This window comes from Labeo rohita, chromosome 19 (assembly GCF_022985175.1).
Source record: "Labeo rohita strain BAU-BD-2019 chromosome 19, IGBB_LRoh.1.0, whole genome shotgun sequence".
In the NCBI taxonomy this organism is placed as follows: Eukaryota; Metazoa; Chordata; class Actinopteri; order Cypriniformes; family Cyprinidae; genus Labeo; species Labeo rohita.
The window spans coordinates 13,400,415-13,427,512 of record NC_066887.1 but is presented as its reverse complement, the minus strand read 5'-3'; the positions used below and the strand labels follow the sequence as shown (position 1 = coordinate 13,427,512).

Genomic DNA, 27,098 nt, shown 5'->3' with positions numbered 1-27,098 from the left:
TAAAACAAAATCAGAGGCATCCATCCTGTATCACTCACACTGAATTTATAGTGCCATGACATATTTACTCATGGTGTGAATTTGCATTTGAATTGAAAGTCATGAGGTGATGAAGATGATGAATAAAACAGACAACATACCTTTCTCTTCCATTGTCTAAACAAATGAACAAATGACTCTTATAAGCTCTTTTTTTCAATGAATGGCTCAAAAAGATTCAGAAAGTCATGAGTTATCAATTTGTAATGAATTATTAGAGAGGGTACTGAATCTGTTTCATGAATAACCCTCTGCAAAAGTTTGGGAACCTTTGGTTCTTAATATTGTGTGTGGTTACCTGGATGATCTACGACTGTTTTTTTGTTTTGTGATGGTTTTGAACAGTTAAACTGAGCACTGTTCTTCAGAAAAATCCTCCAGGTCCTGCAGATTCTTCAGTTTTTCTAGCATCTTTTACATATTTAAACCTTTTCCAGGAGTGACTGTATGAGATCCATCTTTCAAACACAACTATTAAAAAAGGTTCAAACGTTCACTGATGATCCAGAAGGAAGCACAATGCATTAAGAGCCGGGGGTGAAAACTTTTTAAATTTGAAGATCAGGGTAAATTGTACTTATTTTGTCTTCCGGGAAACACGCTTCCAAAAGACAGTACTAAATTTAAAAAAAAAACAAACAAAAAAAAACCCGATATTTTAACAAAATAAGAAAAATTTGGACGACATCATCATGTTCAAAAGTTTTTACCCCCTGGCTCTTAATGCGTCGTGTTTTTCTGTCTGGAGCATCAGTGAATGTTTGAACCTTTTTTTAATAGTTGTGTTTGAGTCCCTCAATTGTCCTCAGTGCGAAAATATGGATCTCAAAATCATGCAGTCACTGTTGGAAAGGGTTCAAATATGCAAAAGATGCTGGAAAAATGAAGAATCTGCAGGTCCTGGAGGATTTTTCTGAAGAACAGTGATCAGTTTAACTGTTCAGAACAAACAAGGGACTCATGCAGGGGATTATTTTAATAATTTCAGCTATTTTTTGGTCTTGTGGACTATATGTAAACATATTTTATGGAAAATATATTACTCAGGACAGTATTACATAAAAAAAACATGCATTTTGTATGATCTCTCTTATTTTGTTACAATTATTCACATTTTCACAGATTCTGCAAGGGGTTTCCAAACTTTTGCATAAAACTGTATTGCACATATTGATCATATCAAATGAAAACACTGAAGCATGTTGCTAAAACAATGTTGTCTTGTTTTACATGTAATTCATAACAATACTTACGGATTTTTTTAGGAAAAACTGGTCAGTCTACATTATTGCACTTTTCCCATTCAGCTTCATAGGGTAGCGGTGGGAAGAGCCACTGAGCTGCTGAAGCTGCATTCAGATCATCTGGTGCTGCAGGCCCTGAAGGCCTCCGGCGGGGATGGAAACCTGGAGGCCGTAGCTGATTATGCTGGCACACTGACCGAACACAAAGAGCAACTGGTGGAGGTGAGCAGTTTGGTTTAATATTATTTGTTCCGACAAAGATTTTTATCTTCAAAAATATTCTGAAGACACCAATGTAACAGGAGGGCCAATTTACACTATTGTTGAATACTGATGATCATGTAGAGCACTGAAAACTTCAAATTGTACCTTTAACATGTTGATCCCGATTGAAGTCCACTATATGGAGAAAAACCCTGGAAAGTTTTCCTCAAAAACCTTCATTTCTTTTTGACTGAAGAAAGATAGACATGATCATCTTGGATGACATGGGGTTAATTATCAAAATTAATTATCAGGATTTTTTTTTTTTCTGGAAGTGAACTAATCTGTTAAAATTCATTTAGTATCTAATGAGCTCAATATTATTTAATAAATAATTATGGGTATTATTATACTTATTATATTTCATAATATGTGCATTCAGTACTTATTGTCAGATTTATGCATTGCAGTGTGTTTAACAATGACTATATCGTATAATCTCAAAAAAAGCGTTTGAATTGTACTATACTTCAATGTGTGTCATTTATTCTGATTTCAGACTTGTCGTTTGCTCTGCCACATTTCGGGGACCGAGCCGCTGGAGATCACCTGCGTTCACGCTGAGGAAACTTTCCGTGTCATTGGTCCACAGGTAAACAGAGAGAAGTTGTCTGCTATTAGAGTAGGAATCTGGCGTCTTATAGCGTGAGTCCTTACTTTCAGAGACAATATAGATTTTGTTAATAGAAAAACTGAAGAAGATTGTTATTCGCCTTACATAGTGCTTATTTTTCAAAAATCACCAATGCTTAATAGACACATTTTGCACTGTTGTTGTTGACTTTGCAGCTCTGATTGCAGAAAAACACAGCAGAGGGAAACACACTTACACACCCAGGCATAAAATAGCAAGAAATTGCAATTAAAATGCATTTTCAGCTGGATGAGAAAAACAAATCATGCATCAAAATCATCTTTGCGGTTTTTGCTTGTTTTCCTTTTCAATACAAACAGTAGTTAACATATGAAATGAAAAATAAAACGTAAGATTGGGCCAATACGCAGATTGTAATATTTGACCGAGTATTTTTGCAGTGCATTTCATCAGCTTAATTAGCATATCTGATTGCATGCAGGAATGAGAATTCTTAGAGAGGGCAACCTCACCTCACCAGCCAATAATGATGAGGCCTAAAGATCAGGCAGCCAATAAGAGCACAGCGGGTGAGCGGCAGCTTCAGGGGTGCATGATAATGAGTTGCTTTATCAGTAATTCCAAAATCCACAGGTAATTACCAGCTGAATCCACACCCTCAGCGGAGACGAGCTCTGCTTCGCTGTGTTTGTTTTTTGAAACATCCTCCCAGTAAGCTGTAAATCATAATTATGCAGTTGCCGACAGAGTTAGATGGTGCATTTATGCTGTGGGACACTGGAAGGAAACCAGCGATGAATATTGATATTCAGATGTTGCACAGGAGTCAAATTATGCAGTCGCATCAAAAGACTTTCACTAAGGTTTTTGAAAGTCTCTTACGGTCACCAAGACTGCATTTGATCAAAAATACAATTCTAATTACAATTTAAACTGTTTGGGATTTTTGGCAGCCATTACTTTAGACTTGTTTTTTTTACCTATGCGCCAAAAAAGTATTTCCTCTCAATTTATCCTCTCAGATCATCTCAGCGGCACAGACCCTTGCTTTGCACCCCACCAGCAAGATTGCCAAAGAAAACCTGGATGTGTTTTGCGAGGCCTGGGAGTCCCAGCTGTGTGACATGGCCATCCTACTGAAGGAGATCAACGATGTGTTTGAGGGCCGCAGAGGTGCGTTAAACGAGCTGTTAAGTCATGACAACAATTCGTAGGCCGACTTTTAAGAATACAAACTCAAACAGCTTCTTTTTCCAGCCCAAGATATGAACAAAATGGCATGTATTTTATGATATCTACTTTTACCATAGTACATACCACAATATTGTAATCTGCATTTCACGGGTGCTTTGAATGCATCAGTAGCAGTTATTTTCAGCTGCACAAAATGCATTTGTTCATGCCTATAGGCAGGGCAGTGATGACAGTTTTTAAAGGTCTTTTTCCTCGTGGCCAGATTGCTATCTTTTCCAGCCGCTAAAGATGTGCGGCTTTGACATTTACACTGCATCCACATCCCTCACATAAGGTAATTGAATAGAGGCTGGATAAATCTCTGTAGGCAAGGTTAAGGGCGCGTTGTTGCGGCCGCACTGAGATTACAGCTCTGTGAAAGTCCTTTCGCTCATCTGTATTGGACATAGCGCTCAAGGATGTGTTTGAGCGATGGCGGCTCTTCCAAGTGAAACTGTGGTTTTCTCACGGCAGCGCATAAAGAGCTTTATGTGGCGACGACATTTGTTAGAGTCTGAAGGAAGGCATCAGTAACATGACAGAAACCCGGTGCCTGGGGAGATGTTTTTGTTCCAGATGAGAGGCTCCCAGTCATCATCAGTGCCAGCCGAGCATATTTCCCAAAACAAACTGTCATCCCCCAAGATCCTGCCTTTGTATCTGTTCATCCACATCATTATACACAGCCATTTTCAGGCTAGACATCTTTTTGAACCAAGTTTTATAGGTTCTTGGCATGGAAATTCTAATGTTGTAATGTAGATATATTTGGTTTTAATACTTAAAATGTTGTCTTCATTTTAGGTGATAAGAAAACATATCTGTCTCTACCCAGACCAGGGGTGAGTCTTACAAGCAGTTATGATTTTATCACAAATTTCGCTTACCATATCACATACTTCGTTATATATTTACTGATTCATCTATTTTCTAGAAACACTCTGTCAACCTGAAGACAGTCAAGGCTGCCAAACTTGACGCTGAGGTACAATTTCTCTTAATAGAACATTACGTACGACCCAAAGTTGAAGTAATGATCATTTTTATCTGTCAGTTTGACTGAAATTTTACATTCCATTCCATTTCTAAATGTAGATGTAGTCCACGTCCCACAAAACCTCATTTTTGAAATAAATGTTGTAATGACCTGGACTTCACAAAACATTGGCTACATTTGAAGTTAGTTAAGATTTAAAGAAATAAAATGGACAACTGATAAGCCTAAGTGTGATGAAACTTATTTATTTTTATGTGTTAGTTCGGTCACAAAAAAAAAATTCATTTGAAAGTCTGAACCTCAAGTCATTGCACCTATGTAATTTTAGTCTTACCAAGTGATATGCAGTGTTATTTTAGTATTATGTACAGTTGAGGTCAAAAGTTTACATACACCTTGCAGAATCTGCAAAATGTTTATTGTTTTACCAATGTAAAAGATGTTATTTTTTATTTAGTATTGACTTGAATAAGGTATTTCACATAAAAGATGTTTACATGTAGTCTACAAGAGAAAATAATAGTTAAATTTATAAAAATGACCCCGTTTAAGAGTTTCTTAATACTGTGTTGTTACCTGAATGATCCACAGCGTTTTTTTTTTGTTCAGTGATAGTTGTTCCTCCTTGTTTGTCCTGAACAGTTAAACTGCCTGCTGTTCTTCATAAAAATCCTTCAGGTCCCACAAATTCTTTGTTTTTTTTCAGCATTGTTGTGTATTTTAACCCTTTCCAACAATGACTGTATGATTTTGAGATCCATCTTTTCACACTGAGGACAACTGAGGGACTCATATGCAACTATTACAGAAGGTTCAAACGCTCACTGCTGCTTCAGAAGGAAACAATCCATTAAGTGCCAGGGGGGTGAAAACTTCTGGAATTTGATAATCAGGGTAAATTTTACTTATTTTGTCTTCTGGGAAACATGTAAGTATCTTCTGTATCTTCTGAAGGACAGTACTAAATGGAAAATTATGACATTTAGGCAAAATTAGAAAAATGTACACGTTTTCATTCAAAAGTTTTCACCCCTGGCTCTTAATGTATTGTTTCCTTCTGGATCATTAGTGAGCGTTTGAACCTTCTGTAATAGTTGCATATGTCGGATTGCATTGGCTGTGGGGATGAAGATGACTACTCCCATGATTCCACACTCACATCAGGGTGTCATCAAACTACGCATTTGTTTCTTTGTTTGTTTTGAATATGCACCCTCTAGCAGCGAAAATTACGTACTGTTCCTTTAAATTAAAATGTTGTAATTTGTCAGTATTTAGTTCTGCTTGAAAGTATCCTTGTGGTCATGATCTAAAGAGTCTGAAGAGTCATGATCTGAAATGTTGATCTATTTAGGAGCAAACCACCATCGCCAAACTTGGGCTGGAACTGTGTCTCCTCACCTCAGATGTGGACTCAGAGGTGGAGCGCTGGGACGAGCAGGACCACGAGATGGTTCGATTGTGTCAGATCATATCCAGCATGGCGTATTCCATGTACCTCTTCACCAGGTAACCCACAGAAAAACCTTTTCATAAACTTCATAGTCCGTTTATCAGATGATCAGATTGGTTCGAGTAGTGTTATATTACACAGGAAATTAAGTACAGCGTGCTGGAAAGTTTGAACTTTATGAAAAATGTCTGTTCAGAAATAGAAAACCATGTTGTTGTTAATCTGACTTTCTGTCAACCTACACAATCGGTTTTATGGATCTTCTAAGGATGTTTCATTAACTCTCTGCTGTTTTGCCATCTGTGATTAAGGGGGGAAGGCCTGCTGAAGACAACATTGGATCTATTCCACCAAGCTGAGGTACGCCAGCATTCGCTTTCTCTCATAGGTTTTTTTTAATTGAATCTCTTTGAGGTGCCATTAAGAGCAATGAATCCCCTGGAAAAGATGGATCAATATATTATTAAAAGGGCCAGCTGTCATTTGTCTGTGAGATACTGTGATCCAGAGCAGGATGTGTGCTGTGAATAGGGAGGAAATGCTGATTAGGCAGTGTCGTTCTATTAGTAGGGCACACTGGCCTCCACCCAAACACAACCTCTTATCTGACTGAGCAAGCGTACCTGCTCAACGTCACAGCTGAAGAGAACTGCAAAGTTTCTTTAGTATGTCTGTGTACCTTTTTTTTATGGCCTTTTTTGACTTCATTGCATTGACGTCATGTTGCAGTTCACATAATTCCGAGTTTCCTGCTAGTAAACAGTTCACGTCAAACTCACAATTACAACTTGGAAACTCATAATTTGAAGTAACATGAAGTCTCCAAGTTATCTCACTTGATCGTTGTAAAAATAACCAAAAGAACGTGGCCATACACTATCAGTCAAAAGTTTTTGAACAGTAAGATTTTTAATGTTTTTTTTTAAAGAAGTCTCTTCTGCTCACCAACCATACATTTATTTGGTCAAATGTACAGCAAAAACAGTAAAATGTTGAAATATTTTTACTATTTAAAATAACTGCTTTCTATTTGAATATTTTAAAATGTAATTTATTCCTGTGATTTCAAAGGTGAATTTTTAGCAGTCACATGATCCTTCAGAAATCATTCTAATATTCTGATTGTATGCTCAAAAAACATTTATTATTATTATTATGCTGAAAACAGTCAAGCAGAGTTTTTTCAGGTTTCTTTGATGAATAGAAAGTTCAGCAGAACAGCATTTATCTGAAACAGAAATCTTTTGTAACATTATAAATGTCTTTATCCTCACTTTTGATGTTTAAAGCATCATTGCTAAATAAAATTATTAATTTCTATAAATTAATAGAATTATAAAATCTATAAATTAATCTATAATAATATTATATTCTATAATAATAATAAAATAAAAAAATATACTCACTCCAAGCTTTTGAACGGTATAGTGTATATTGTTATAAAAGCGTTTTATTTCAGATAAGCGCTGAACTTTTTGTCTTTCTATTCATGAAAGAATCCTAAAAAATGTACAGCTGTTTTAAATATTGATAATAATAAACAGCAAATCAGCATATTAGAATGATCATGTGACAATGAGGACTGGAGTAATGAAATTTAGCTTTGATCACAGAAATAAATTACATTTTAAGATATACTCAAATAGAAAACAGTTATTTTAAATAGTACAAATATTTCACAATTTTACTGTCTTTGCTCTACTTTGGATCAAATAAATACAGGGTTGGTGAGCAGAAGAGACTTCTTTAAGAACATTAAAAATCGTCCTGTTCAAAAACTTTTGACTAGTAGTGTATGTTAATTCATACCTTACAAATTTCAGTTTGTTTTGCTGTTTTTTATGCCAGTGTTACCTGATTTGTGCAAGAACATATAGAGGTGATTTAATATAGTGATCAAGTATTTTGCAACACGATTTTTTTTTTACATGGATCAAATTCAACATTATGAGCATTGCCATAATAAACAATTTTTGAGGATCCGAACTACTCTGTAACATTTACTCTGGTATAGAGTAAGCCCTTACATTATGGTTTGTTTTCCAGGTGTTGTCAGACCAAGGTCTCCAGCTGTGCCACATCCTCCACTCTCTCTCCACACAGGTAAAGCACCCGTGTGCCCACAAGGCGCTTGCGTACCACAGTTTAATTAGACGCCTGTAAATAAAGGACTGTAATGACTGTCATCCATCTCATCGGGACCACAGAGACGTAGCTATCAGTGTTAGTTAACCCTACTCCGGCTGGAGCCGAGGGGGGGCCACTCATCCATAATCACAGAGCCTGACACTTGTGGTGCACTGCACAGTTTGATTAATAATCTCAAACATACCTGACCCACAATGCATCTCCCCAGCTGCAAGCAGAGCACAGCTTATACAAATCGCTTAGGTCTGTTTTTTTATCCATCAGTTAAAATTCAGCAATTACCTCACTTTAGCAAACCTGTAATGCAGTTTTGGGTGAAAGTTTCAATTAGGGCTATTAGATTGTTAAATGTGTCCTTGCCGCAGGAAGTCCTGAAAGGTTCGTAGAAGGAAAGCAATGCTTTACGCATACAAAAACACACACACAGTGCTGGGTCGATTACTTACAAATTGTAATCTGTTTCCAAATTACATGACAAAACATGTAGTTAGTAAAGTAGTCCATTACATTATTCATTTTCATACTTTTGCATATTTAAAAAATAGTCTATGTACTACTTTAAATGTTAAAGCCACGTTTTGTGTCTGTGTTATAGCTGCTGGATGAAGACAGAATCCTTATTCTGTCTGAGACAGAGAAGCTGTCAGCCGCATGTCAACAGCTGCAGGTCTGCGCCAAGACTCCGGTTCAGGGCAAGAGCGCCATCTTTCAGAAGGTACTGCAGCATAACAGCTTCAGACTGTTTTTGTACATCAGTGAATAGAGCAGATGAAACATGAGTATGATTTTGTTTGATTTGACAGTACAGTTTAGTCCATTCATGCACTTTAATTCATCATTTTGTATCTGAGGATTCAAATGATACGGTTTCATTTTAATTTATACACTTAAGGAGAACAACATGAACTGAAGTTTAAAGTCACAGGTCACTGCCACACGTGATTAGATAATAAATCTGTTTCTCCTCCAAAGACACTGACCTTACTCTATTTCCTGACTCCATTTAACCTGATAAAATGGCATGCTGTCCAGGGTCATCCTTTTGTTTTGCTAAAGCAAAGGTCACAGCCAGAGGCAGGTTTAAATAGGTTTATAGAGGCTGTGTTTCGTGTCGTGCTGTGGAGCCAAGAAAACGATCTCTGGAAAAACAAGCTCAATCAGGATTTCCCAGCATGTCTTCAGGAGCCCTCGTGTGGTTTCCAAGCATATTATTTCGCAAAAACCAATTATATGTGAACCAGTCTGTTCCACAAATCACCTGTCAGAAATGTATAGATTGTTGTCGCTGCAAAAATAATAGCTTGACTGAAATGTGGGCACAAACAAGCAGCCGTTGTGTACTATATTTTGGGTAGTTTGGTCAGCTAATGATGCATCTGTTTTTCTCGTCTTGTTCAGGTTGACTCATCCATACAGAATACCAAAGGCATCTTGACAGTGGTGGTCTATTTGCTGCCCGTCTGTAATAAGCTCATCAGAAAGGTAGGTAGCAAAATGGAAATCTAGATTAATTTTTTAATTTTATCCATATAGGTTGATATTATATATTTCATTGTTTTTGCTCATTTAGCTCATCTAACACTTACTTAATTAAAAAAAAAATTTTTAAAACATTTTTAAATTTAAATGTTAGCAAATCACAATATGAATATTTATTTTACATACCATATATTATAATAAGACAATAATTCTCATCTTATCAGTATCAGACTGAATTTTAATATTGGTAGTGTCTAGTTAGGACAAAAACTGGTTGTGAATTAAACCGGTAACACTTTACAATAAGGTTCATTAGTTAACATTAATTAAATACATTAGTTAATGTTAATTTTAGCATTTACTAATGCATTATTAAAATCAAAAAAGTTGTTTGTTAACATTAGTTAATGCACTGTGAACTAACATGAACAAACAATGAACAACTGTATTTTTATTAACTAACATTGACAAAGATTAATAAATAATGTAATAAATGTAGTGTTCATTCATGTTAGTTAATACATTAACTAATGTTAACAAATTACATTTTTTTTGGAAAGTGTTACCCTTAAACCATAAAAAACTTTAGTTACTTGAAATAAAATAAAATATAAAAAACTAAACTTGTTTAATTTCAGCTAGTTGTCATATTTCTTATTTTCATTTAGGTTAACTTGATATGCTAAAATATATCATATAAATCTAAAAAATTCTCAAAATAAAAGCTAATTCAGATAATAATAAAAAAGTAAAATAAAGTAAAATAAAAATAATACTATCTTCATGCTTACAAAAAAACAATAACAAATTCCTAAACTTTTAACCAAATTAAATTGAAAAAAGAAAATCTAAAAATAAAAAGTAATTGAAATATCAATAAGAAATGAAGTAAAATAAAGTAAAAAAAAAATAATCCTATCTTCATGCTTACAAAAACACACAACAAAATTCCTAAACTTTTAACCAAAATTAAAATAGAAATAAAAAAATTTCAGATGATAATAATAAAAAATGAAGTAAAATAAAAATAATATTATCTTTATGCTTACACAAAAAACACAGCAAAATTCCTAAACTTTTCACCAAATTAAATTGACAAAAAATAAAAACTACTTCAGATAATAATAAAAAATGAAGTAAAATAATGTAAAATAAAAATAATATTACCTGCATGCTTACAAAAACACAACAAAATTTCTAAACTTTTAACCAAAATTAAAATAAAAAAAATCTAAATAAAAACTATTTCAGATAATAATAAAAAAATAAAAATAATACAATCTTCATGCTTACAAAAACACATAGCAAAATTCCTAAACTTTTAACCGAATTAAATTAAAAAATGAAAATCTAAAAATTAATAAATAATTCATAAATAATTCAAATATTAATAAAAACTTAAGTAAAATAAAAATAATAGTATCTTCATGCGAAAATAACACTAGTTCGGACACAGTGTTACACTAATATGTCATTGTTACAGATGAACCGATATTAAAATTCTAGCTGATTCAATTGTTTTATTAAAGATGAAGTTTAAAGAGTCTTAGATTATGTTTCTTTTTAAGTGATATGTTGTACATCCTCACTTATTATTTAATGTTCTGCTGTGAGTAATATTCTGTTCCATGAATTTAAAAAAATGTTTATTATCAAACCCTAGAGCATGTTTGTATAAACTGTATCTTCTACCTTTAATTCCAGTGTAAATCAGAACGCAGCTGTGTGGCTTCACCTCAGCACTGGAGGGAGAAGCAGCTGAGCACGACCGTCAGCGAGGAAACTCTGAATGGCAAAGGCTCCAACGGCTTTGGGGTCAAATCCCTGGAGCAGCACATGGCCAATCTAACATTCCTGGAGAGCAAATAGCTTTGAAAACCAAAGGCGCTCTTGCCTGTTCTCGCGCACACAGTGCATGGCAATGCACTCGCTCACAACGTGCCATTCTTTGTGCTTCTGCCCATTCGCTTTGTGGTGTACGATACCGTTAGCGTTACCAGCCTCATTCCAGATACCAAAAAAATATTGAAGAAAAATCCCTTTGTTGCATGTGTTCAAGTCATTATGCGAATCTTTCAAGTGTAATGGCTGGTAAATAAGCTACGGTTTTAACCGAATATTCAGCTGCGTTTCTTGTGATTAGCCAACATTGAGGTGTACATGATAAAAGGTTTGATGCAAAAAAACTCTGCACACTGTATTTAACGTAACTGCCTCATGTACAAGTTGATGCCAAATATATCCAGTTTTAATCATCTTCCTACACTGGTCTTGCCACAGGGCAGTCTACTCAATGCTCAAGGAAATTCAGTGACTTTGGATATTAGTATGAGAAGTCAGATGTTCTGTTTCGAGAGTTTACAGCAGGGAACGTTACTTTCCAAAGAGGAATTTCTGAAGGACGATAATAAATAAGACAGTTTCTTTTAAAGGGATAGTTCACCCAAAAATGAAAATTCTGTTATCATTTGCTTACCCTCATGTCATTCCTATGGAAGCCTGTTTCCCCCACTGAATAAAAAAATCAAGGTAATTGCGACTTTTTTTTCTCGCAATTGCAATTTTACATCTCACAATTCTGACTTTATAACTCGCGATTGCAAATTTAAATTTCACAATTCTTAAAAAAAAAAAGAGCCAGAATTGAGTTAATACCTCGCAATTCTGACTTTATAACTCATAATTGTGAATTTAAATCTGAGAAAAGTCAGAATTGCAAAATACAAACTCACATTTGCGAGTGAAAAGTCAGAATTGTGCAATTCTGACTTCATTTCTTGCAATTGTGAGTTTATATCACTTAAGTCGGAGAATAAAAAGTCAGAATTGTGAGTTTATATCACTTAATTCTTGTGAGAATTGTGAGTTTTCAGAGTTCTGACTTTATTTCTCGCAATTGTGAGTTTATAGCATGCAATTCTGAGAGAAAGTCAGAAATGTGAGTTTATATTGCAATTCTGACTTTATTTCTCACAATTGTGAGTTTATATCATGCAATTCTGACTTTATAACTCGTAATTGCAAGTGTATATATCACAATTCTGAGAAAAAGTCAAAATTGTGAGTTACATTGCAATGACTTTATTTTTTCGCAATTTTGAGTTTATATCATGCAATTCTGAAAGTCAGAACTGTGGAAAAAAAAGTCAGAATTGTGAGTTTTATTCTCACAATTCTGACTTTATTTCTTGCAATTGTGTTTGTATCATGAAATTCTGAGAAAAAAAGTCGGAATTGAGGATTTATATAGCAATACTGACTTTATAGTTTATTTTATTAAATTCTGAGAAAAAGATTTTGAATTGTGAGTTTATATCTCACAAATTTGACTTTATTTCTCAGAATTGCAAGTTTATATCTCAGTTCTGACTTTATAACTTGCAATTGCAAGTGTATATATCACAATTCTGAGAAAAAAGTCAGAATTGTGAGTTATGTCGCAATGACTATTTTTCACAATTTTGAGTTTATATCATGCAATTCTGAAAGTCAGAACTGTGAAAAAAAAGTCAGAATTGTAAAAAAAAAAAAAGAATTGTGAGTTTTCTTCTCGCAATTCTGACTTTATTTCTTGCAATTGTTTATATCATACAATTCTGAGAAAAAAAAAAGTCAGAATTGAGGATTTATCTAGCAATACTGACTTTATTTCTCACAATTGTGAGTTTATATCATGAAATTCTGAGAAAAAAAATTTTAATTGTAAGTTTATATCTCACAAATTTTACTTTATTTCTCAGAATTGCAAGTTTAAATCTTTCAATTCTGACTTTATAACTCGCAATTGCGAGTGTATATATCACAATTCTGAGAAAAAGTCAGAATTATAAGTTTGTATCACGCAGTTCTGACAAAAAATTCAGAAATCTCAGATAAATAGTCGCAATAATCTTTTTTAAATTTTTTATTCAGTGACAGAAACAGGCTTTCATACATTCCAAACCTGCATGACTTCTGTGAAACACAAAAATAAGTGATTTTGAATTTGATTCTCTTATGTTGTTTTAGACCCCATTGGCTTTCATTGTATGGACAAAAGCATCTCAAGACATCATCTTTTATGTTTCACAGATCATCATACAGGTTTGGAACAACATGAGAGCAAGTAAATAATGACACAATTTTCATTTTCAGACAAACTGTCCCTTTAAATGTACTTTCGTGGCGTGACAACCTTGTAATAGTATTGACTGCCTTGTAGGTCACTGTGATTTGTATTTTTACTTCAGTCCTAACAATGTAAGTTGAGCTTTGGTACATTTAACCTAAAAGGTTAGAGTGAGACGGTATATAAATCAATAGTTTAGGCTGTCGTGTACTGAAGAGCAACTTTTTAGTATGGCACAGATTAAAAGGCTCTTCAGAAAATTGGATTTTCATTCACACACCAATTCTAGTTGACACTTTACTAAAATGTTCCTCTGATTTATACTTAAGTCAGTCAAAACCATAAGCTTTAGAGATGATTGTGCAGCTATGACCTTGAGTTGTATTAGTGTTGGACCATTGAATGATTGTGAAATCAGAAAAAAATCTAAATATACGTTATTTTTCTTAAATTACGGATGTCTGAGTGATTTATTTATGCACAAAACAGGACATATGCAGTTTTCCTTATTCAACTGTACACATTTCTCCAAACTAAGACCATCCAAGCGAACAATTAAAATGTTCTCCAACAGTTTATATGTTCAACTATATCGCAAAATACATTTTACCTACACCACTGTATATGTAAGGTTTTTTAATGTAATATTTTGTAAATGTATGTAATTTGTTATCTGTACAATCTGTTTGGGGAAAATGACTAAATGTTCAGATGGCTGTTAATTGTTTTGAGAACACTGACTTTAGTTTATGTAAAATAAATTGACTGAATAAAAACATAAACAAACATATAAGAGGAATCTGAATACGCTCAGAAGGGAGGCGTTCCTTTATTTAGCATTTACTCAAACTATAATGATCTCCAAAAAGTTAGAGCTATAAACAGTTTTATAGCAACCAAAAGGGAAATAACGTGTCTGTGAGGACAGACCTGTTACTTCTCAAATTAAAACACTTCTTAATGAAACAAACTAAACAATACCCATGACACTGGCATCGTTACGCATCTCATGAATAGTGGTCCAACTAAATGCACTCCAGTGAAATCCAAGACTGTTCTGGATCCAGCAGACTAGTCTTCATTCCAAGTTGTCATTTTCTCAATATATTTTTTGAAATGTAAGTGGCACATAGCCATGATGCCACTGATGTTTTTTCACCTGCTTGAAGCAATTATTCTTCAAAAGAGACTCAGTCAATCAGCAGCTTCGAAGTGTAAGTTGATCTCAGCAAGGCTCTTCTTGTTGGTTTCTTTTTGCAAGAACCTCCTCATATTGTTCTCTGGTCAGAAGGCCTTCAGTGACTCTCTTACTTTCTTCGAATTTTGGTAATATAACTGCAATGTATCCCTCTGTGGAAGGCTGTGGCAATAAGAACAGAGGGCACAGTTCACACATGTGGTTTTAAATTTGGAAAAGATTGAAAGGAGCTTTTCCTTTTGATTTTTTTAAGCTGTACTGCAAGTCACCTTTTCCAATAACAGATCTGGCTTGTTCAGAATGGCTTCATTTACTTCTAGGAGACGTCCTCTGATACAGCTGGGGAAATATGGGTTGAATTTATATAGCTTTAATGTTACACAAACTGAATGTGATGCGTATCAGAGGCAGTCTGTGTAACTGACCTGAATATAGTGTACTCCTGTTCATCTGTGCATGTTATTCTACACAGTGGCGCAAAATCTGTCAGGAATTGACCACCCTGCAGAATAAATTATACTTAGGGATAACATTCAGGGAAGGTGTCAATGTAATAATCATTAAGGCAAAGGTACTCACTCGCTTTGACTTTCCAGACACCTTGTTCTTCAGACGGCTGCATCCATCACTGATCTGGTAGTTTATGTTTTTGATTTTTCGCCCATTCTGAAGGATAGGATGAGACTCTGCAAGTGTGATGACGCATATCCTGATAAGAGGAAAACAGAGTTACATTTTCACAGCATAGGTACGTTTAGAGAGATGTGTTTCTCTAACTATTAACACTTATGACCCTGTGGGCTTAAATTTTTTTTTTTCAACATTTCCAACACGGTGTCATTTCAATCTATATCATATGAGTTGATTGTGTAGTAGCCATAATTTCTGAAGAATGTATATGAACCATGTCAGTAAAAATAAAGTGTTTTATACGATGCGCCATCAATCGGCCATATTGGCGGCACTGAACCGAACAAAACTAGCATATTTTGCTGATTTTTGCTGCTGAAAATGGTCAATTATTGACTTGTTTTGGGATGTACTAATTGGAAAAACATTTGGAGTACTATAGACTGCCAAAAAAGTGTATAACAAATAAAGAAGAGTGCAAAAAAAAAAAAAAAAAGAAACAAAATATGTTTGTCGTGGCCAAACTTGGGATTTCCAGGACAAGAATCTTGACAACATTTGTGTTTGTTATCATTTCCGGTCAGGTAGGTGAAATATTAGGCTAATATCTTAATTATTACTGCACATATGTATATTTACCACATATTAACTTTAGTTAATCAAAATATTGCTCCCCTCTTGCTTACAAAGTCCTTCTCTATTTGATTTAGCAGCTTCCACATGGGTTTTCCGTGGTTTAGACAGCATAAATTAGCAGAACAACGTATTCAGTAGTACATTAACCATGCAATCCATGCTGTTGTTTACATCCGAGTATCGCCAATATGACCGCACATACGGGTAACTGACCAAATCGTGACATAAGTGCGAACCCTTATAACGTTAGTTGGTTAGATCATTGTTTAAAATATGTAATAATATATCTACAATTTTTAAAATTTAAAGTATGGATCTCGGATTTATGTACAGATTAAAATACATAAAATGCATCTGAAGTGTAGAAAAATATTAACATTTCTAAGTAAGATATAACGCGATATAACAACAACAATAAAAAACGTTGCAATCTGCTAACGTTAGTTTAAATACAAAATAACTTTGTAAAAGCGTACGTAGTTAAAAAAAAAACACTGATTGCACAGTAAAGAGAATATAACGTTTACCTGTTGGAGTGCTGTAGAATGCAGTGATCCTCACATGCTTTTCCTTTCAGATCTACATTAAGCATTTACACCAACACAGTAATTAATCTCAACATCTTTTAGATGTATATATAAAAACACGCGTGTGAAAGCTAATTTAATCATGCAGTAATAGCTGCAGTAAAAACAACCAACAAGAGTAGACAAAACAGAACATATTACCAGTTCTATACCAGCGGGTGAAATAGCGATCGATCACTGATGGGGCTTTCTTATCGCTGTCATCCATGTCAGCATCCATCACTTAAAACAGCAATTAAATCAAAAGGAAAAAATCAGAGAGGGTGATACAGTCTGATTATTTCTAAACAGTGATGTTTGAAGCCGGACGACAAATCAAGTTGCACAAAAAAATCCGCTCTGAATACATCCGGTTACGCTAAATTGTGTTATATGAAGGTGTTTTGTATAACTGCGTCTTGCATAATTTACTTTATCTGATAATGAATACAAAACAGTTGTTATTCAATCTAATTCGAGTATATTTTTAGAGAAACATGATTTAAAGAACTCTTTCAGGAACTACTATCGTGGCATATTCTTTCGGTTCTTTTTAAGTGTGACACATAGCAGCGTCGAAGATGGCAGCGCCTGTAATGGACACATGTCATGTTTCTTGTTGTGCTAATCGCACTCCTAATGTTGTGTCATGGGGCAGAGGGGGTCTCATCGCATTTGGGACATGTAATTCAGTTGCCATTTATAATCCAAAGGTACTGACCGTGCGATTATTCTCTTGATTTTATTGAGATGATGCTGATGCTTTTAAGTATACTATTACATTATTACAATTGCATATCTTCCGATTCTTTAATGCAGTGATGTGCAAACTGGAAACTCAAGCCTATGTTTAGAGTGTACGTTCTGATAAAGCAGTTTAATTGTAAATGTCTTTAGTGTTTGATGAACTGTCAAATAAGGTCTCTGACAGGGGACGTGAAATTGTGACAGGTTTGTTTTACCTAGTTTATTAATTGTTATTAGGAAATAAGGATTGTGGAGGTGCTGAATAAACATACTGGAAGGGTGAATGCTGTCCAGTGGGTTCATAAACAAGACTGCAGTAAGTCTTTTACTTTAACCATCATTAATAAATGTCAGATAGACTGTTGACAGATATTTCAGATGCAGAGATTTGGAAAAGTGTGACATTTTTATTTTGTCTGTGCATAAAATTTAATTGTCTGTCACTGTCAGAGATAATAAAAACAAAGGAACGTCTAGAAACATAAGCTGTCTTTTTCTGCAGGTCCGGAAACCCAGCTGGTATCTGGTGGGTCAGATAATAATGTTATTGTCTGGGAAAAGCAGGATGGGAAGGTATGTGTATATAAAAACAACAGTGCATATGAACACTTATGCTGACAATATAACTGGGTCGTTTCTGTTATGCAATCCACTGGATAAAATAATAAATCAACAGCTTTTAAAAATATGCGTTTGTTTTTATCGTAACCATAAAGGTAAATTTTAAGGTGCTTTTTTTAAAAGAGAGATCTTAATATCACTTTCCACTGGGTTTCAATATCTCTTTCCAACCTTTGGAATATCTTTTTGATAGCAGTCAGTTGTGACAAATCCCTAATGTTAAGAAACTCAGTAGTGATAACTCTCCTAAAACTTTGTAACTAACTGTTTTCCTAACTTAATAGGTTTGGTGCAATTTGGCCAGATCCTCAGTGGTGTAATGTCATTATTTCCAGTGGAAAACGACACCACAAGCAGTTTTAGCAATGGATTTGAAAAATTATCTGATTGTTTGTCACACTCTGAGCCATCCTGATCGATAAAATGACAGAAATCAGCACAGTAAAAGCCCAAAAGGAACTGCAGAACAGAAATGACCCTGCTTTTTCAGTTACAAACTTCAAATTTGTGATCTCCTGGTATATTTGTCTGTAAATGGATAATTGCAAAAGTTAAATAATTATAATAATGAAATAAAAAATGAGTTGTCCATCATCTGCTGCAGTTCACAGCATGTGCAGTGTGTTCGGGACACTCAGGGCCTGTGTGTGCAGTGGATGCCATATCTCTGTCCTCTTCTCAATTACTGGTCGCTTCAGCATCCTCCGATTCCACAGTTAAACTCTGGACTTGCAGCTCTGATACAGGTAAGATAGGAAGCAAACTTTCATCTAAATTATATAAGTTTACATTTAAAATACACAGTCAATGTTGTTGTTTTTTTTTAAATAAGGACTTTTCAAATTCTCCAAGCCTGACATCTGCTGGTTGGTTCTTGTAAATGAAAAGTAGCGTATGCAATTTGAATTCATTACATGTACAGAGGTTCAAAATCAGTTTATGTCATCACAGAGACACAGTAGAATTTGCCTTGGATGTCAGTAACCAAGAACAACAGAAAGCAAATAGTACAAGAAATAAAAATATTCTAAATATTTGTCTATATTTAATATGCATTACTGTATCAAAAGTTTGTATATCAGTAAGATTTATTTATTTATTTATTTTATTTTTTTTTTGCAGCAGAATTTTTTTGAACTCTTCCTCAGATGTGTCGCTTGACACAATCTGGTTTCTGAGTTCTACAGGCATTTTTTTATTTTTTATTTTTATTTAATTTTTTTTTTACATCAGGGCTTGGTTTTTGCTCTGATATGCATTTTGAGCTGTTAGACCATTTATTAAAGGAGAGCTCCACTTCCAGAACAACAATTCACAAATAATTTACTCACCCCCTTGTCATCCAAGATGTTCATGTCTTTCTGTCTTCGGTCGTGAAGAAATTATGGTTTTTGAGGAAAGTGTTTCAGCATTTTTCTCCATATAATTGACTTCATTGGTGCCCCGATTTTGAACTTCCAAAATGTAGTTTAAATGCAGCTCTTAAATGCAGTCTTATCTTGTGAAAAGTTTGGTCTTTTTTTTTTTTTTTAATACTTTTTAAGCACAAATGCTCGTGTAGCACAGGCTCTGGGATGTGTGTTTAAGACGCTATGTATCACGTCGAAAGGTCACGCGGAACTACGGACCCAGTGTTTACAAAGCGAATGCACAAAGACTAAGAAAGTGCAAACAAAAAGGTACAACAATGTCCTCCTCTCAAGTTGTAGGACAAAATAAGATGGAGTTTTTTGCCATACTCAGTACACAGATGATGAACTTAAATGTGATTCGTAGTAGTGATGGGAAGTTTGATCATTCTACCGACTCGGACCTTTGAGTCTCGTTCAGCAAAATGAACAAATCTTTTTTCAAGTCATTTCGTTCATTTTAGCAAAATATAATTAAAATGTTACATGTTAGTACACAGACGTTGATCACACTACAAACAAGACAAAACTATATGATTAGCTCATCTTACCTCTTATCTGACAAGTTTACGGGTTGGAGTCGTTCGTTCATCACGTGACAGCCCTATAAGATTAACGAACGACTCGAAAAACCCGAAGACTCGAAACAGGTGAACTAATTCCAGTACAGAACCTAATAGGATGTTGCACATGCGCGACTGAACGAATCACTTCCCGAGACGACTCGTTCTTCCCGAGTCGCATTGAAGATTTGTTCAAAATGACAGAATCGTTTAAGAACGACCCATCACTAATTCGTAGCATCGTGGACGCGCATCCCAGAGCCTGTGCTAATGGAGCGTTTGTGCTTAAAAAGTATAAAAAAATTTTATTAAAAAAAACAAAACAAAAAAAGACCGATCATTTCACTAGATAAGACCCTTCTTCCTCAGCTGGGATTGTTTAGAGCCCTTTGAAGCCGCATTTAAACTACATTTTGGAAGTTCAAAATCAGGGCACCAATGAAGTCCATTATATGGAGAAAAATCCTGAAATGTTTTCCTCAAAAACCATATTTTCTTCACGACTGAAGACAGAAAGGCATGAACATCTTGGATGACGAAAGCGTGAGTAAATTATTTGTAAATTGTTGTTCTGGAAGTGGACTTCTCATTTAAGATATGTGTGCCTTTCCAAATAATACCCATTCAGTTGAATTTGCCACAGGTTAACTCCACTCAAAGTGTAGTAACATCTACGAGCAATATAAATGCTTGTGAGCTAAGTTTCAACTGTCACAGATAAGGGTATGAATACTTATGCAATGGAATCACTTAAGTTTTTTATTTTTAATAAATTGGCAAAGATATTTTTTGCTTTGCCATTATGTTGTATGGAGTGTAGATTGATGTGGGGGAAAAAATAATTTAAAGCAGTTTAACATAAGCCAGAAAAAAATGAAGAGGTATGAATACTTTTGCAAGGCACTGTATGACTATGGGTCAAAGATGAGATGTTCAGTTTGGTGTCCTAATTCAATGATTCAAATAACTTTTGTATACATAGGATGTCAAAATATTGGTGAAATAATGTTCCATCGTCATTCAGTGTAGCACATATATTTTTCCAAAGTGAAAAACATAAAATAAAAAAATGTATAAGAGAACACTTCATTGTACTGAATTTTATCATAGTTTAAATGATTAAAAACATCTTGCGCACAAAGATTTAAAATTACAATTTGTTCATTTTGGGAGCTGCACTGAACCTTAAATTGAACCTCAAATGAAAAAAGTTTTAAGCCGCATTGTTTTGATGCTTGAAAACCCCTTTTCATCTTCAATCCCTAGATCTAAAATATGTACTGTATACATGCTTTGTGTTTTTTGACTTTTTTTTTTTATACAAGTCACCTTTACTTGTAATAAGAAGAGGCTCATCATGATCAAAATATGTCTTAACTCTAATTCTAATTTCACGTATCTCCCTAAAGACCAATTAGAAACTTAAACTCAAAGTCAGGGTATGATTGTTTGATCGTTCCTACTGCTATCTTTCTGGTGTCCATACTTCCTGTCCAGAAGGAGAGTGATGTTTCAGTGACCTTTTAAAAATGGTGTGTGAAGGCAATATACAGTAGGGTAAATGCGTTTCTGTATTGTTTTGACAAACTAAGTCACACGATGATGATGATGATGATGATGAGTTGCATCATTCTGCTAACATTCAAATGACAGTCATCTAATGAGCTGTCTGCCAACACGCAGAAACCAACTTCTTTTGAGTGCGTTATTTTTTAAATTAGCACAGGAGATGATTTCTGGTTTTCCGGGTAATTGGTCTAATATCGATATATTTTTTCGGATTAATAATAGCCTAATTTAAAATAAGTTATTTTTTTTTATAAGAATTCATCATGAGTTGGACAGGTTCATTTTCATGTGAGGTGTTTCTGTTCTCTTCATTAGCTGAATGCCTCCAGACCGTATCTTTTGGGAGCGGGTTCATGATGGATGTCTCCTTGGCGCTGTTGCCAGGCAGCAGAGGTAAGCTGCGCCTGCTGTTCCATGTTGATTTGCTGTATTGTCCAGCCCTATCATGTTAAAATCTCATTCTGTGCTTTAAATATGTCCTGGGGGCGACGTTGGTCTGCCTCCTACATTATTCACGTCTGGACTGTAGCTGTATTTTGCTCCTAGATGCCGTGAATAGACTTAGTGACTTGTCTGCGTTGTGTGTTCATGTGAATGAGGAGGATAATTACATCTTTTGCAGTTCCAGTACTCGCCTGTGGGGGAGATGACAGCAGAGTTCACCTGTATGTGCAGCTCAACGGACAGGTAAGACTGTCAGGTGTCTTTGCTTTATATTAATGGTGTTTGTATTGTGTGTGTCATGTGGGTGTGGATGTTAACTGGGGGTGTGTTCAGTTTCAGAGGCTTCTGACTATGACAGGACATGAGGATTGGGTCCGATGTGTGGAGTGGGCCACTAAAGGTAGGACCTGAATAGAATAAATGTGCTTAGGAAATATTTTATTTAGAGTAAGTAGAATTAAGCATGTTTTAGGACCATAAGACCCATGAAAAACCAAACGTGACCCTTGTAGTCTTTAGTCTTTATTGTTGCATTTAGTATTTATACTGCCATTTAAAAGTTTGGTGTAAAAAAAAAAAAAAAAAGTTTTGTCTGTAGCAAAATTTATAATGTTACCTAAATTTCTGTTTTAAATAAATGCTGTTACTTTGAACTTTCTATTAATTAAAGAATCCTGAAAAAAATGAAACAAAAATATTAAGCAGCACAGAATTACTGATTTGAGAATTCAGCTTTGTTACCACAGGAATAAATAAATTATAGTAATTTGTTTTACTGTATTGTTATACATTTAATAGACTTTTTAATGCATTAGCAGATAAACATATTTAAAATTTTACAGCCTTCAGGTGGAAAAATGTATACCTAAATAAATATATGAATAATTGACTGACTAAAAAGTGCTTTGAAGGAATAAGTAAATTGTAATTCATAATATTACAGTTTTTACTGTATTTTTATTAAAATACCTGCAGTCTTGGTACACGTAATAGACTTTTTTTTTTTTTTTTCGATAAATATGTAATAGATAAACATTTAACATTTTACAGCCTTCTTTAGGGAGAAATAAAAATAAATAAATAAATAAATGAATACATAAATGCCTAAAGTGCTTTTTAGGAATAAATAAATTGCAATTCACAATATTACTGTTTTTACTGTATTTTTATTTAAATAACTGCAGCCTTGGTACACATAATAGATTTTTTTTTAAAAATAAATTAGAAAATAAACATTAAAAATTTTACAGCCTTCTGTAGGGAGAAATATAAATAAATGAATAAATAAATAAATAAATAAATGCCTAAAAAAAGTGCTTTTTAGAAATAAATAAATTGCAATTCACAATATTACTGTTTTTACTGTAAATAACTTTTATTTTTATATTTTTTATTTTTATTTTATTTTTAGTTATTTTTATTTAAATAACTGCAGCCTTGGTACACGTAATAGATTTTTTTTAGCAAATAAACATTTAAAATTTTACAGCCTTCTGTAGGGAGAAATATACATAAATAAATAAATAAATGCCTAAAAAGTTTTTTTTTTTTTTTTTTTGAATAAATAATTCACAGTATTACTGTTTTTACTGTATTTTTATTCAAATACATGCAGCCTTGGTACACAGACTTTTTAAATAAATTAACAGACAAACATATTAAAAATTTTACAGCCTACTGTGGGGGAAAAAATAAATATACAAATAAATAAATAAATTGCTGAAAAAGTGATTTGTAGGAATAAATAAATCACAATAATTCACAATATTACTGTTACTATATTTACTATATTTTTTATTGAAATAAATGCAGCCTTGGTATACATAATACACTTTTTTTAAGTTTAAAGTTTTCTTCTGTAGGAAAAAAATAAATCTACATAAATGAATGAATGATTGAATGCCTTGCTACACATAATAGAATTAGCAGATGAACATTTAATTTTACAGACTTCTTTGGGAAAAAAAAAAACCAAATAAATAACTCAAAGTGCTTTGTAGGAATAAATAAATTGTAATAGTTTGCATTATTACTGTTTTAACTGTATTTTATTGAAATAAATGCAGCCTTGGTACAGGTAAAAGACTTTTTAATAAATTAGCAAATAAACTTTTAAAACTGTACAGCCTTCTGTGGGAAAAAAATAAATATAAATAAATGAATAAATGACTGAGAAAAGTGCTTTGTTGGAATAAATAAACTGTAATAATTTGTGATATTACCATTTTTACTGTATTTTTATTCAAATAAATGCGCCCTTGATACACATAATAGACATTTTAAATATATTAGCAAATAAACACATTTAAAATTTTACAGCCTTCTGTGGGGAAAAAAATAAAAGAACAAACAAATAAATAAGAATGACTCATAATAATAATAAATGACTCAAAAAGGCTTTGTAGGAATAAACTAAATAATTTGCAGTATTACTTATTACTTATAAAGCCACATAGAAAAGTAGAATGTGGTCTAGCAGTGATGCAATAAATTAAAACATTTGTGTGTATGCCCATTTTAAGCTGATTTTAATTTGGTCTGACAGCACAATTCTCATTACTGTATTACAGCAATGAACGCTGTCTTAAAAAATAATGAGAATTGCAACTAACTCATGTAAAACATCAAAGCAACTGTGGCGTGTAATTTGATGTCAATATGTTTTTGTACATTTTGGCATAAGAGTTTTTGTCACAGACCCATTTTATACATATGATCAGTGAAATAGTCCAAGGATATAAAATGCACCACCCTAAGGAGCCAATATTGTTGTTTTCACTCTCACATTCACACATGTGGCACTTGCTGCCAACTAAAGGCACTGTAACTGAAATATACAAGCGGGAAAGCCTCACATACTTTTTTGTGTAGATGGAGAGCTCTGGCTAGCCAGCTGTTCCCAGGACTGTCTGATTAGAGTGTGGAGACTGTTTGCCAAGACTGCCACTGAACCAGACCAGCAGACTGACGCTGTTATCAAAATGAAGGAGAGTGTTTTTCAAGTGTCTGGAGATGGTGAGGCTGGAGGTTTTGTGTGATTGTAATTTAGTTGTGTGATGACTTGTTTAAATTGGTTATGGTTGAGTTGATTAGCTGCTTGATTATTTGTTCTGAAACCATGTCTTGGCCTATAAAAACACAAAATCAAGAATTACATGTAGAATGTTTTATAATCAGAAAAATGAGTTTGTCTAGTAGTTCAAGTAATGAAAAATGTGTGAGGATAATATTATGTTACTCATTGCATATTTTCTTTCTGCTCTAGAGTTTGCTGTGACTCTTGAAACAGTATTGGCTGGCCATGAAAACTGGGTTTATGGAATTCACTGGCAACCTCCATGTGTCAAAGGTATTCCTAAATGCTGTCATTTTTGTGATCAGTAAGCATGAGCTGATTTTCTTTTGTTTCTTCATATCACTGTAATGTGCTGAGAAGTTATTTACATGTTGAAATAACATTTAGATTGTTTGTATTGTTTTTTTATTTCTATTTACCTAGTCTCTGCCTCTGTTTTGTTACTTGATGTCTCCCCCTGCAGGTGACTCAGTGGAACAGCCCCTGAAGCTGCTCTCTGCCTCAATGGACAAGACCATGATCTTATGGGGGCCGGAGGAGGATTCAGGGATGTGGGTGGAGCTGGTAAGTTACCTTGTTTACTACTTAAATAATGATATTGGAGAAATTTAGTAGGTGGATTAGAATGCAGTAGAATGCACTTGAGACTTGAGGAATCTAACTTCAGTTTTAGCCTTTCAGAGTTTCTCTGTGAGTACCATAAAGGAAGGGCGGGAAATGATGGGATAGAGAAAGACGAAATGAGATTTCGACAACGAACTCTGAACTCTGAACTTGTGTTACCACTGTGCCATGACTTAGATTCAATTTTTTTCTGTCAAAACAAAAAACAGTCGATCAAACTTTTATTCAGAAAGCACCTTTCAAATCCAATCCAATGCTATTGACAGTGCTTCTCGAGCGTCCACAAGTAACTGACACAAAACGGACTGTTAAAGTAGTTTATAAAAGAGAGTGAATAATAGAATACAATAAAATAAAACTCATAAAAAATAGAATATAAATTATAATGATATTAATAAAGTTTCAGGATAAATAATAAAATAAGAAAGCATTTTTAAAGGGATAGATCACCCAAAAATGAAAATTCTGTCATTAATTACTCACCCTCATATCGTTTCTATATGTAAGACCTTTGTTCATCTTAACACAAATTAAGATATTTTTAATGAAATCTTCCTAATATCAGTGTCCTTACTACCTATCTGGGCTTTGAATGTGTCAGTTGCATTGTTGTCTATGCAGGGTCAGAAAGCTCTCAGTTTTCATAAAAAATGTGACCGTGGACCACAAAACCAGTCATAAGGGTCAATTTTTTGAAATTGAGATTCATACATCATAAATAAAAAAGCTTTCCACTGATGTATGGTTTGTTAGGATATGACAATATTTGACTGAGATACAACTATTTGACAATCAGGAATCTGAGGGTGCAAAAAAATCTAAATATTGAGAAAATCACCTTTAAAGTTGTCTAAATGAGTTCTTAGCAATGCATATTACTAATCAGAAATTAAGTTTTGATATATTAACAGTAGGAAATTTACAAAATATCTTCATGGAACAGATTGTTACTTAATATTCTAATGATTTTTGGCATAAAAGAAAAAACGCTAGTTTTCACCCATACAATGTATTTTTGGCTATTTATAGAAGTATACCCGTTTTGTGGTTTTGGGTCACAAATATCTTAATTTGTGTTCTGAAGATGAACAAAGGTCTTACAGGTTTCTAACAACATGAGGGTGAGGAATAATGGCAGAATTTTCATTTTTGGGTGAACCAACCCTTTAAAAGTTACTCTGGTGCAAGACCATGTACTGCCTTATAAACTAACACAAGATTTTTTAAATCAGTATGAAAACGAGCATAAAGACATTGAAATAAGCACAAGATCTAGTTCTAGACACAAGATGTCTCCCACTGCAGACTCTACATCAGTAGCTTCACTCTTCTCTGTTTTTTAAACCTGAGTGTACAGATCAATCTCCTGGAAAGAAATAACCCCATCCTGAGGTCAGTTCCTTCCTGTCTTTCATAAACTCTCCGGTTGCCAGTCATGGACTTCTAGAATCCACA

The 27,098-nt window shown here is 34.0% G+C and overlaps 3 protein-coding genes across 4 annotated transcripts in view; 2 read left to right on the top strand and 1 right to left on the bottom strand.

The window, feature by feature from the left end:
- Positions 1 to 14,011, top strand: part of ctnnal1 (catenin (cadherin-associated protein), alpha-like 1) — a 76,737-nt gene extending 62,726 nt beyond the window's left edge. For both annotated transcript variants that reach the window (XM_051136552.1, XM_051136551.1), the window contains exons 9-19: positions 1,347 to 1,505; positions 2,047 to 2,139; positions 3,165 to 3,315; positions 4,180 to 4,217; positions 4,310 to 4,360; positions 5,727 to 5,881; positions 6,137 to 6,185; positions 7,872 to 7,928; positions 8,569 to 8,688; positions 9,372 to 9,455; positions 11,157 to 14,011. In XM_051136552.1, coding sequence (XP_050992509.1) covers positions 1,347 to 1,505; positions 2,047 to 2,139; positions 3,165 to 3,315; positions 4,180 to 4,217; positions 4,310 to 4,360; positions 5,727 to 5,881; positions 6,137 to 6,185; positions 7,872 to 7,928; positions 8,569 to 8,688; positions 9,372 to 9,455; positions 11,157 to 11,321 — 1,122 coding nt within the window. In that variant the 3' untranslated portion in view covers positions 11,322 to 14,011. The remainder of the gene's footprint in view (positions 1 to 1,346; positions 1,506 to 2,046; positions 2,140 to 3,164; positions 3,316 to 4,179; positions 4,218 to 4,309; positions 4,361 to 5,726; positions 5,882 to 6,136; positions 6,186 to 7,871; positions 7,929 to 8,568; positions 8,689 to 9,371; positions 9,456 to 11,156) is intronic.
- A 339-nt stretch (positions 14,012 to 14,350) lies between these two features.
- On the bottom strand, positions 14,351 to 16,925 carry abitram (actin binding transcription modulator). Its single transcript, XM_051136553.1, has 6 exons — positions 16,753 to 16,925; positions 16,552 to 16,603; positions 15,338 to 15,467; positions 15,184 to 15,260; positions 15,028 to 15,097; positions 14,351 to 14,920 (listed from the first exon to the last, which is right to left on the bottom strand). The coding sequence occupies exons 1-6, from the start codon at positions 16,829 to 16,831 to the stop codon at positions 14,786 to 14,788; spliced, it is 543 nt and encodes a 180-aa protein (XP_050992510.1). The 5' UTR covers positions 16,832 to 16,925; the 3' UTR covers positions 14,351 to 14,785.
- Positions 16,926 to 17,142: 217 nt separating this feature from the next.
- Positions 17,143 to 27,098, top strand: part of elp2 (elongator acetyltransferase complex subunit 2) — a 33,962-nt gene continuing 24,006 nt past the window's right edge. Inside the window, exons 1-10 of the mRNA XM_051136550.1 lie at positions 17,143 to 17,303; positions 17,575 to 17,653; positions 17,840 to 17,910; positions 18,563 to 18,704; positions 21,815 to 21,892; positions 22,122 to 22,186; positions 22,277 to 22,343; positions 24,815 to 24,958; positions 25,209 to 25,292; positions 25,483 to 25,583. Of these exons, the coding sequence (XP_050992507.1) occupies positions 17,172 to 17,303; positions 17,575 to 17,653; positions 17,840 to 17,910; positions 18,563 to 18,704; positions 21,815 to 21,892; positions 22,122 to 22,186; positions 22,277 to 22,343; positions 24,815 to 24,958; positions 25,209 to 25,292; positions 25,483 to 25,583 (963 nt within the window). The 5' untranslated portion in view covers positions 17,143 to 17,171. The remainder of the gene's footprint in view (positions 17,304 to 17,574; positions 17,654 to 17,839; positions 17,911 to 18,562; positions 18,705 to 21,814; positions 21,893 to 22,121; positions 22,187 to 22,276; positions 22,344 to 24,814; positions 24,959 to 25,208; positions 25,293 to 25,482; positions 25,584 to 27,098) is intronic.